Below are 13,038 nucleotides of genomic sequence, written 5' to 3' on the forward strand. Positions count from 1 at the left end.
GCTCTAGCAATTAATTAATAATTTCTTTCTCAAAGTTTGACCATGGCTGCATTAGCTTATAGTTTATTTTTTATTTCAAAAGTACTAAATGTGTTGAAAAATGTAACATGTAACAGTTTAATTAGATTCTGCTGAAATTAACGAAATTACTTGAAAAAGATTCGTTCATTTTGCTGAACGAGATTCAAAGATCCGAACTTCCCGCTGAATGCGCGTCCGTTGACAGCCCTGGTAAAACGGTTTTAAAGGGATAGTTCACCCAAAAATAAAAATTAGCCCATGATTTACTCACCCTCAAGTCATCCGAGGTGTATATGACATTCTTCTTTCAGACAAATAAAATCTGAGTTATATTAAAATGTTCTGGCTAATCCAAGCATTATAATAGCAGTAATATCTGCTCTGTTTTTGAAGTCCATAAAAAATGTGTCTGTCTGTCAAATAATGTGCTCCACGCGGCTCCGGGGTGTTAATAAAGGCCTTCTGAAGCTAATCGATGCGTTTGTGTAAGAACAATATCCATATTTAAAAATGTATTAAATTTTTTTTCTATGGCTCTGCATCAGCTGTCTCGCACCATCACTTCAGGCGAATAAGGTCAAAATACATGCAAAATACCGGCGCAATCATAGATATATACATAGATTCCTCATTAGTGCCTTTGATCGTGCCAGTATTTTGACCTTATTCGCCGGAAGTTATGGCGCTGGGAATACTAGATGACATTCGTCTGATAAGAGGTAAAAAAATAACAAATACTGTTTCGGTTTCTCGCAGAAACTGATCTTTTCGTGTCTTAAGACATCAATGTGTCGCCACGAGCCACATGGTTTAATAAGGATTCGTATGTCTATGTGTTTTTACTCTCATACTCTAAAATATCCCCATTGGCATGCATTATACGACTATCACACTGCAACGGTTGGAGTTAAAAATCTTTGTGTTCTACTGAAGAAACAAAGACACCTACATCTTGGATGCCCTGGGGGTAAGCAGACAAATATAAATTTCGTTTTTGGGTGAACTATCCCTTTAAGGTGCTTTCAATGGAACTACCAAATAAAATGGCAAAAAAAAACAACAACAAAAAACTAGCTGATTACCTTAAAATTCTGCCGTTAACACTTTCTCCAACAGGCGGATGCGATTAGACCGTTTTCTCATGTGACGTTCGACACAAAGCCCTCGTGGCATCTGTAAACAAATGCTGCTTCAATTTCAAATAATCATTTTTTTTATATGCTTAGTCCATTCCCCACAGGTGTCCTAGCAGAGTAACCACAGGTGTAACCAATTCATGTAAAGTTTGATAACTAGAAAGTGCCACAATACTTTATTTTACAGCAGGCCTGTATTCACTGTTTTATCATTCAAACCTGTGTTTATATGTGAAAATTGCACTTGTTCTTAATCGTTTTTTTTTTAAAATTTTTTAATAAGTGCCACTTGCATTTACACAAAATACTTTTTGGGGCCACTGCAAGTTGAAACAATTTGTTAGGACATGAATGAAATAACACTTTACCTCGCGAGGACAGAGGATTTTGTATATGCAACATATATTTCAATAAACAATGCCCATCTCTGGTTATCTGTTTTTTTATTCAAAGTGTTCTTGAAAAAAACATTTCATTGCATAACTGACACTTCATTTATCTTATTTAGCTCATTGCAACCTTCATGGCAATATAAAAACATTTACACTATACGGTTTCCACGGGTCATTTGAGAGAAATGCCATATTCAATCCAAAAGCCAAAACCAACTGAACAGAATATACAGAAATATAACTTGGGTCAAATAATAAAATACATTTAACCTTTTATTTATTATTTTGACATAATGCTTATGAAAATCTAATGTTAAGATTGCAGTCACTGATTTAGCTATTTTTTTCTGAATGAGTGGACTATCTATCTGTACACTCCCACCCAAACGAACGACAAGACAACCAAACAATAAGATGTGAAAAAGCAACTTTTAATTAAATCCATAGTAAAATGAAACTGCACCTCCAGTCAAAATCAATCAGAAGAACGATATTAAAAGGCAGATTATAGTACAGAATGTTTTTTCTCTCCTGGGTGATTTGATGAATCGGCACATACATGGAAAAACCTTTAAATGAGGGCGAACTGAGAGGTTCATTTCAACACACATCTACTGAACAATCATGAGCTTGGTACAAAGATCATATAGACATACTGTACGATTCTCCACATAAAAAAGTAACATACACATTTGAAATTTTCATTTTAAAAAATACATTATGATACCGGACACGGAGTTAAGTTAACCAAGTTAAAAGAAGGGCTGGGTGAAAACGAAACAAAAACAAATGCAACAAAATAGAGTTGGAAACGAATTAAGGCGAAAACACATGATGAGCACGGAGACGGGAGGAAAAGAAATGTGGGTCAGTGCGCTTTGCGTTTCCTTTTTTTTGTCTTCTTGTCTTTTTTCTTGCCAGCGCATTTCACACAGAACCACGACTGGTCCTCCGGAGGGGCGGCTAAAATACCCACACACGGCCTGAAGGAGAGAGAGAGAGAGATCGATGAGTCTCACTTAGTTGTTTTTCAAGATACCGATCAATTTCATTCAAGTTTGGATTTTTCATATATTTGTACATAAACTCAAAATGGAGATTCAAAAAAGCACGTCTTTTATATATAAAACTACTCGATCATTCTCATCATCAAAATATCTGCTTTCGTCATGAAAGAGACGCAATTTGTTCTCTCTATGTGTGTGTGTTTTTGATCTGTAAGCGAAACGCATAAGAAAGATGATTCCCCGAAAGCTTTACAGTAATGCCAGACAATCTAGACTCATTTTTTGTGTGATTGGCACTTCCTCTGATTTACTTTGTTGAAGTGTGTGTAGCTCTTGAAATGGCATGAAAGAGAATTAGTGTAAAATAAAACAACTCTGTAACTTTAATTAATCAAAACTTCCTGCATTTTGTGCTTAGATGTCAAAAAAACTGTCTTGTTCACCACACAAGATGAATAATGACATGACTGTATGACTTCACCTAAAGTCAAGATGAAATCAAAACAACTTCCTTAAAGATAAAAGGTCCTGTCTACAGTTCTTCCTGTAGAACACATTCTGTTTTCCTCTGTCACATTACAGGGGGGAAAAAGTGTTTGTGACTGTGTAATGTAAGAAAAGCTGGAAAGGGCTTTTACCAGTGATACCAGTCGTCACACTCGTCACATCCGATCATGGGACTGCCGTCATCAGGTTTATTACATCCTGGACAAATCCAGATCTGATTACCCCATTCATCCCGAATCTGTGATGAACAAACACAAGAATCAATCAAACGAAATTGGAACGTTTTACATCTGGCATTGGTCAAAAAGAAAAGTAAAAAACAAGTGCTATTATATACTATTATATGCGTCACACCCTCAATCATTTCGAGTTGGAGGTCAAATAAGTGTTTTTTTTTTTTTTTACAAAACCCTCAGCTTTGCCCAAATTTTCATAATTTTAGCATATAAAAATACACATAATTAAATATATGCATATTTTTAATTCATTTATATGCATTTCATTCTTAACTATGAAATGTATGTTTGAATAAGTCAAATAACGTCTAAAAATAATTAATGACAACAATCCGTAATTCAGAGCATAAAATTCAAAATGTGTTTCTTGGTCAAAGCCAAGGTCAAATTGAAGGAAGTCACACATGATATTTATAGAAAATAAATAACCTCTAAAATGGAAAGTTTCGGCTCTAAATTCTGATTGGACAAGCCGCACAAAACCCGATATGCACACAGCTGTAGAACTGTATATTGACGTACTACATAATTGCTTGACAACTGTAAACAGCCTAAAACTAGGCTGAGGAATTTGCAAAATCATTTTTTATTGTGTTATTAATTATTAGGACACTAATATAATATTAAATATATTATAATGTATTATATATATATATATATATATATATATAATATAAAAGTTATATTAATATTTAAAGTAATAATACAAATTAATACAATAGAGTAATAATTAATTTCCAGTAGTGTTCTCGTGTGTGTATTTGAGACTTACCACGTATGCACTGACGGTCTCGGTGACGACGCTGCATCCCCGTGCTTTGGCCTGGCTGGGAGGCGGCTGAATGGGGGTGGCTGGGGGTAGAGGGGGCAGGACAGGAGGAGGGCGGGGTGGAGGTGCTACAGGAGCCGGGGCAGGTGGAGGAGGAGCTGGAGGGGAACGCATCCGAGCTCCTGGACCGAACCTGGCCACTGGGGTCCGTGGTGGTGGAGGGATGGGTTCTGAATCTGGGACCACCTTACTGATCACACTGGAGAAGAAACAGAGAGGGAGAAAGGGTTACATACCGTATCATTTCAAGTCTGTCTGTTTTTTTGTCTGTCTTTCTGTTTTTTTGTCTGTCTTTCTGTCTGTCTGTCTGTGTGTCTGTCTATCTATCTATCTATCTATCTATCTATCTATCTATCTATCTATCTATCTATCTATCTATCTATCTATCTATCTATCTATCTATCTATCTATCTATCTATCTATCTATCTATCTATCTATCTATCTATCTATCTATCTATCTATCTATCTATCTATCTATCTATCTATCTATCTATCTATCTATCTATCTATGACTTAATGAGGCATCATTCTTCAGTGATGGCCAAAAACCAATATAAATGACCAATATTATATATCAGCTTTTCTGTTTAAAAAAATATTGTTTTGATTATGAATTAAATAAATAAATAAAACCGTAAAAATAAATGAAAGAATGAATGAATGAATGAATAAAAACCCTAATAAAATCACACATTTAAACATAAAAATATGTATGTATAAGTATGTTTTGTGTGTATTTTATATATATATATATATATATATATATATATATATATATATATATATTTATAAAATAAAATAAATAAATAGGAGTAATCAACATCCCACCATTTTTTGGGATGCTATAATATGCATTAAAAAAAGTGTCAAACTTTAGTTTAGGTTCCAATTCTCACTATTAACTAGGACTTTTGCCTCAATAAACTTATAATTACTGCTTATTAATAGTTCATAAGGTAGTTGTTAAGTTTAGGTATTGGGTAGGATTAAGGGATGCAGAATATGGTCATGCAGAATAAGGCATTAATATGTGCTTTATAAGTAGTAATAAACAGCCAATATCCTAGTAATATGCATACTAATAAGCAACTAGTTCATAGTGAGAATTGGACCCTAAACTAAAGTGTTACAAAAAAAGTCCTTATATTATCTGCATTCAATATTGGCTGATATGTTCACCAATATATTGTGTATCCTTAATTATAATCTGGCAATAGAGAAGAACTTTATCCAGTTTGTCGTTTAAATGCTGCCAGACATACTGATTAAATCCTGCTGTTGCTGAGTAACAGGTTGATTGACAGGCTCGGAGAGAGTGGACAGCGGCGCTTGCTGTGGTATTGACCCTGAGAAGGGCGTGTCAAACGGTCAGCTCCGATTACACACACAGACACTCATTATTTATGCTTCATCTGACTGACACACACACCACAACCATGAACAGGGCTCCCTCTCGGGGCAAAGTTGGTGTGGGGTATGCCCTGTCCAGGATGTGACCTCTTGAACTCTCAGGAGGTCAAAGTTGACCTGTGTCCATGTTTCCACGTGCATCAGAGGAGCTTCTGTTTAGATCTCGGAAAAAAATTACACTGTAACGATCATTATTTTTTGTTATTGCCGATTCAAATCAGTACTCTTTTATCTTATACTTTCATCACTGATATGCTGTGCACTTAAGTCTTTCAACCTAAAATAAAAGTTAAACACAAACAACATCTAAAGCTTTGTGCTTATGTAAATGAAATGAAACACAAGGACAGACATAAAAACACATTTCCCTCTTGAAAGGACTGCTGATTGTGTTTTTCTACACACCAGACTACAGGTGCAAGTACACAGGCAACATCAGAGGCACGACACACACTCCCAGGCTGAGAATAAAGGCCATCCTGTACAAACAGACACACGCTCAGACGTAAACACTAATGCTTCCTGTCCTGCATGCAGGTGGAACTGAAGAGGTGAGAAAGAAATTCAAAAGCACAGTCAAAACACTGTAGACACTATACTTTCTGAGTCTAAATCACACTGGCCATTAAAGCGACATCAGTCACGTGTAGACGTTCAGGAATCAGTAATCGCCTTACCTGTAGTATGGCGCTGTGTGTGTGTGTGTGTGTGAGGGGGTTAAGTGGTGTGAACACTAGCGCTATTGATAGGAGTGTGCAGGAGGGGGCCATGATGTGGGGTGTGTATGTGTGTGTGTTTGCCCCCCTCAAAGACCTCATGGGCCGTCTGGGACTGGTCACAAGACCCAAAGCCTGAAACTCACACCTGTACACAGACTCAGAGACTCTGACCACACAGAGAGCTGCCTGATAGTCTCAAATCTTTGTGTGTGTGTGTGTGTATGGGGTACTTACATCTTGTCTTGTCCAGCACCTACTCTGAGGGTCAGTCGGGGAATGACAGGAGACGGTGGGACAGCAGGAGAAAGATCAGCCTGAACAGAGACAGAAATCATTTGAAATATATAGCAATTCCCATAAAATTGTTTCCCAAATTATGTTTTTTTTTGTATTCTGTATTCTATGATTTAATACAAATTTATCATCAAAAATGGTTTCTAATGAAATGAATTTATAAAACTTAAAATGTAATCTTCTAAAATGCAATTTTAGTAATTCATTTTTTAATGATAAATTATCAATATTGATTTGGAACTCAAAGAGAAATGTATTGCCCACCTACTTTGAGCTTTCATTAATGCTGTCTATCAAATGGCAAATGTTATACAGATGACCGATAATTATCTCACAATAACAATATGCTAATCAGTGTAATAAATCTATTCTGTTTTGCCTGTATTTTGAAACATTCGCATTAAAGCTGTGAATGAGAAATTTAGATGCTTCCCGGTGAAATGAGGTAACAAAATATTATAATATATCGAAGAAAAGTTCTAAAACTATCGTCTATTTTTCTTCAATACTGAAGATACCCGGCCCCCCATGGCCTTAACGCTCATTCATACCAAGGAAGATAACTATAACACTAAAGATAAAGTTCTAAAAATCGTTGTCAATATTAAAGAATAGCAGATTTCACACCACTACTATAATAATAACGGCACAGAGAAACGATATCGTTGGAATTACTTTCAGAATGATTTTATACAGCTGATAAACTATAAAAAGAGCCAATTAGAATCCATCCTGTTGTAACGATCTCGAGGATTTAAAGTGACAGACGCGCTTATAACAAAAACGATATCGTCCGCTGGTGTGGACGCTAAAATAGTTATATTTATAGTAATCGTTCTTGGTGTGAACATGCCTTTACAGCTATATATATGCAGTTGTCATTCTTCTAAAGTGCCTTCTAACCATTCTTAAGGTTGTTTACCGAATAGACAACTACATTCTAAAATTGAATTCACTACTGAAAAATTCAGGGGTAACCCTTCACTTTAAGGTGACGTAGTTACCAATACTACATATATTACTATAGTAATAACAGTACATTATGCATGATTACAAGTCACTAACCCTGAACCAAACCCTAACGGTAACTCTATAGTAAGTACATGTAGTTAATTAATATTACTCAGTTTTTATATGAGTAAGTTCCATATAAAAATGTCACCTTGAAATAAAGTGTAACCAATTCAGGTACTGACAGACAAATTTTCACTGAATGAGAGTGTATAGAACCAAACAACTACTTCAGTATTAGTTTTACATGCACAAAACATGGTGTCTCATTTGACGTCAAACAAAAAATTGGCGTATATTAGAATGTCAAAGGTTGCTAACATCACTGTTGTCTAAAATAGCTATCACCAAACAGGTTAAACTGTTGGCATCAGTCCCTTCCACACTGGGTAGTTCTAGGAACTTAGTTAAATGATCTAGCCACCAGGGTGGTTCCCCAAGAACTAAACGTCCCCCTAGAGCCATTTTCCTGGTTGCATTTGCACCACCAGTAGGAACTCTGAAGTTATGTAAGCCAGGCTTTTTGTTGTGACTTTTATTTTGATGGCGCGGCTGACATTTATTTTGACACCACTGAGAACGCCAGAGCCTGAGCACACATCACTCCCATTCTCCGTCTTCTTTAGTTTACGTTATTAGATAGGACTGTTATACAAAGAAAGTAGACAGTATATGAAAAAGTATTAACGTTTGCAGTGTGGTTGATGTCCAAACAGTCGCTAACTGAGCAGAAATACATCATAATATTTTGCTTGCTATCTCTGTGTGTACACGGCTTTTTAAAAATGGCGGGTGCTGGTGTTTTGCGTGCGTTCGGCCAATCAGCGTACACTGGTAGTTCCTATTGTGCTGGGTTAGACCCTACTGAAGTAGGAGCTAATTTAGTTCCGCCAAAAGGTGTTCCTAGAGCTAAAATCGTTCCCAGTTCTTCCGGTGCGAACAAGCCAAAAAGCGGATTCTAGGACTAAGAAAAGGTTCCTCCAGTGTGAAAGCCCCTATACATGTTTTGTCAACAGCTGCAAGATAGCAGAACGGTACTAAGGTTATCACCGTGTCAGTCAATGGTGGTTCGGGGTAGTGGGGTCGACACTGTATTCCTCATACACACGGAATGAATACTTAAAACTGAGGTTATCTTTCCTAAAACGTGCAGTGTTGACATGATAATGAAAATCTAAAGTCAGCTATTAAACTACAAATCGCCTACTAAAGGGGACAAGACCACACGGCCTCACCTCAGACGCTCACACTTAACACGGCAGATGGACAAGGTAGTGTCCTGCTAATCCAGTTTAGCTAGCACCAGGGTCAGGCCTCCTGAAAAGCCCTTTATGTACACACACCTCTGATGCTGGCAGGAGTGTGTCCTGTCCGGGGCCATGGAGGCGGGGAGTAACGGAGAGAGGGGTACAAACAGACCCCAGTACAGAGATAAAAACAGCAGAATGGGATGATGCACAGAACAGAGCGCATGAGAGATGGAGGAGACGATAGCATAGGGACGGATAACGCGCCGCTGGCTGAGGAGACCGGTGTAGAGTGTGTCTCGGGGGTTTTTCCGAGGCTTAACGAGAGTGAGGTGCTCTTTGTGTGTTTGTGTTGGGGAGAACCCCTGCCGCTGTGGCGCTTTTGTCCGCCCAGATCCCCCATAATGCCGCTGCACTAATTGTTTAACACAGAAACATGTCTTTTCTCTCTTTAATGTTTTTGTTTTTATTGTTGCGCTGCGCATTCATTACAAAACCTTTGTGGATTTGGAGACTCCTCCCTGTGTCTCGCTCTCTCTGTCTGTCTACCACCCCATCCCCTCTTTCTCTCTGTTTTTCACTTCCTTTCTTCTATGGAAAGAGGGGAACGTAAGTATCAGCAGAATTGAGAGGATGGCTGGCAGGTTGCATCATTTGGAGAGAATAGGAGCGTGAGAGGCTGTGTTAGCCGCTGCATTAGCATATATGCATGAAACAAACCTGGCGAGTAACGCCAAAAAAAACAAAAAAACCTCTGGAGGTATGCCTGCACGAGTAATTCTCGTTCTCCGATTCGCTTTCAGATCCGATCGTCCCAAACGGATGGCTTTTATGAAGCATTATAACCATGACTATCACACGTCTCTTCTAGCGATACATGCTTGGGAAAGAACCGCCAACCCCGATTGCTCCTATATACGGGTTACACTATACTGGGGATATACAAGGGCTGCAACTCTAAACTGCCATAAAAGATTTATCAGCAGTTTGTACTTCAGTTGATTAGAGGAGCTCTTGAGTTAACGCTGGACTTGGCACAATGAACTTTAGACTGCTGTGTTAATCTATGGAAAACTCCTCTGAGAGAATCGGGAAAACAAACTTGTTTCACCTTGTACCAGTGTTTCCTGCTCTGCTATTCAACAACGGCGCTGCATAATCTACAATTCCAGGGCAAGAAATTATTGCGACTGCAGTCTGAATTGAATGCAATGAAATAGCGGGTAACACAAAATAATACAAAGACAATAAACTGGTTTTACTTCCGGACACAGATTTTACTTTAGAATCAAATGGTGACCCAACACAGTAAATAAAGGGCAGGACTGTTTTTATCCATTAGGAACCAAGCCAGAATGGAGGGAGATGGACGGGTTACAGGGCAGTGAGAAATAAGAGATTTGTGATGTCATCCGAAAAGGCAATGTCTTTCTTAGGCCTGGGACACACTAGACGATTTTCAAAACTTGACCGGTTTTAAAACTGTGGGAGACCACAGACATCAGAGCAGTTTCAAATGATTCTGTTTCTGAATGCACACACTAGAAGATACGTCCGGACCACGAGACCACACACCTGTCGATTGAAACATTTTCACAGTGAGACGAGATCTCACGGCGACCCACGAGATTAAACGTGACTTGAGAGAAAAACAAATGGAGGGCGATCGACGTCGTCAGCTGGTTCTCTTGGCGTGAGTTTTGTTTTACGAGAAGAAAAATGAAGGGGAAAAAAAAGGAGTGGTGAACTTTCACAATATCCCACTTTTGTGGCTGCTAAGTTTCAGCTATAGAAGTAGCAACATCCGGTTGGTGAAGCTTGCTCGCTCTCATTGGCTATCTTGGGTCTCACATCAGAGGCAACCCGATGAAGAGTCAAGATTTGGGATTGTGCGGGCTCTGACGCAATCAGGAGCAGTAAAATAATCGTAATGACACTACAGAACTGAGGATTTTTTTGGACAAAAAGACATTTGCAAGAAGCCTCGATTGGGCCACACCCCCCAGATCTTTGGGTGTGGCAAATCGGGCCCAAAACCTGGCTTAAAATCTTCAAGTGTGTGGCCAGCCTTAGACCGAGTAAATGGTGTCAATGCTGATTTCAGGCTGACTTAAATTTAGAAACTCACAACTTAACAGTTAGAATGAGTCTTACAAACTGTTTGCTGAATCTGTCAGAACGGTTACTGAATTAACAATGAATTTAGATTTTTAACGGTCATTATAGTTGTAGTTTTAAAACGCAAATCACTTCAGATAGCAATATCTCCCACTTGGAAGAATGGTACCTGTGTTTTCTAACCACAGTAGGGCAATGGGGAACAGCCGTCCAAAACAGAAGCAAGTACAGACCTCTCAACCTCCCTAAGGAAGGAGCTAAGGCCGTGTGTCTTGACGATAAGGCCCATGTACGTGTGTGTGTCTGTGTGTGTGTGTGTCTCTAAGAGCGAACGTGTGTGCACACTCAGGGTGACCCACAATAGCAGGACGAGATAGTACTATCTGCTTATGTTAATTAGTCTTTAAGTGGTTGAGGAGGTGGCAGCAATGTCTTTCTCCCTAAAAGTGCCCCGTCCTACTTAACCTACTCCTATCACGATTAGGCCCGTTCATTCAAACACGCGCCGCACGCGCACCCAACATAAATGGCTGCGGGATCGCGCAAATTGATTAATCAGCTTCTAAATGGATGTAAAGTGCTGTAGCTGGCGTGACCTGACGTCGCTCTTTAAAAGCGCTATGAGCTAAGGAAGTGATAACGAAAAAGTGAAAAAGGAACTCTCGAAATTTTACAAGAGTGTAATACCATAAAGCACAATACAATTAAATATGATACAAAGGTCCTTTTTGTGTAGTTTAGCAAAGAGTCAGTGTTCAATAGGGAGGGAGTTTAGAGAGACTGTGCTCAGAGAGGAATCTAAATCAACATTAATAGCTTTCATAGAGAATATTTAAAATAAACCGTTTAAACCAAGACGTAAATGTGATCCAGTGGTCACCTCTCACATTCTCACCCTACTGTTCATACTAAATTACCTTAACTACATTCAATATTTTTGAAATGCAGTGATTATGGCATTCATGTCATCCCTGGAATGTCTTCAAGATCAGGGGCCTGATTTATAAACTGCTAAAACTAGTCATACAAGTTAGTCATCAATTTCTTTCTTTAAGACTATTCTAAAAAAAAATTAAGTAAGTTAAATTTAAACATAGATTTGTCTAATTTGATACCAAAAAGTAAGACTGATTGCCCCTTGGCTAACTGCTATTTGGTCATATTAGTTCTTTAGACACTATCTTAACATAATTGGCTATGTTTATGCAACTGGCCCAGGGCAAACGCAGAAGCACAGAGTATATCTTGGCCATCACGAAATACCCTTCATTACTGATAGGGCTGGGAACTGAGAACTAGTTCTTATTCACAACAGCTTAACTTTTTCAAGTCGAATTGGACAAGATGAAATTAGTGACTTGTGGAGCATTTACTATTACTGTGTTGTGCATACTTTAACCGTGTTTACATTGGTGCGACCGTTGAAGCGTTGTATTTTGCAATGCCAACACAGCTTGATACTGTCTACACTGGAAATGTCAAAGTGAACAATCCAAATACATTTATCCTCGTCAGAAGTAGCGCAAACACGTGGAGAAATAGAACGGGCATTGACTTGTCTAGCCAAATCCAGTGTAGACAGAATCACAAATTATGTTTTCTATTTGACTTTAATGTGTAACATCGCGTCCAGTGTAGCAGTGGCGTGAAGTGTTTATGTAATTAGATAGCATCTTTTACTCTCTATTTGATTACATGTTTTAAAAAGTATATGCACTTTTTACTCCAATACATTTGTAATGAGTATTTCTATGACACATTACATTTTGCATAGCATCTAACTTTTCTGCAGCAGTTTATTTCTGTTACAAAAAAGCAATATCACCATCTATAGAGCATTGAAGTTACAATATTTTGTGCGCTTTGCCCCTTTACTCACCCAAACTTGTCAACAAGGCTACTATACGTTTATGGTAGTTTCTGAATTGCAGGTGTTTATACTTGAGATGATGAAATGCTGGAGCCAGTGATGAGGCCATAACCAGCATGTCAAGTGGAAGTAGACTATAGTTAACGTTATTCTATTTATCCATTATATTGGAGATACCTTTTTGAAGGATATTGGTTTAGTTATGCCCTTTTTGAACACTCAAGCTTAACTGAGACTTTT

At 38.2% G+C, this 13,038-nt stretch overlaps 1 protein-coding gene across 3 annotated transcripts in view; it reads right to left on the reverse strand.

Moving 5' to 3' along the window:
• Nucleotides 1-1,434: 1,434 nt before the first annotated feature.
• The window catches only part of taf3 (TAF3 RNA polymerase II, TATA box binding protein (TBP)-associated facto), a 996,662-nt gene continuing 985,058 nt past the window's right edge, over nucleotides 1,435-13,038 (reverse strand). For all 3 annotated transcript variants that reach the window (XM_079817184.1, XM_079817182.1, XM_079817183.1), the window contains 4 exons: nucleotides 6,493-6,572; nucleotides 4,072-4,327; nucleotides 3,195-3,301; nucleotides 1,435-2,532 (listed from right to left, as the gene is read on the reverse strand). In XM_079817184.1, coding sequence (XP_079673310.1) covers nucleotides 2,418-2,532; nucleotides 3,195-3,301; nucleotides 4,072-4,327; nucleotides 6,493-6,572 — 558 coding nt within the window. In that variant the 3' untranslated portion in view covers nucleotides 1,435-2,417. The remainder of the gene's footprint in view (nucleotides 2,533-3,194; nucleotides 3,302-4,071; nucleotides 4,328-6,492; nucleotides 6,573-13,038) is intronic.

This window comes from Gobio gobio (genome assembly GCF_949357685.1).
Source record: "Gobio gobio genome assembly, chromosome: 5".
In the NCBI taxonomy this organism is placed as follows: Eukaryota; Metazoa; Chordata; class Actinopteri; order Cypriniformes; family Gobionidae; genus Gobio; species Gobio gobio.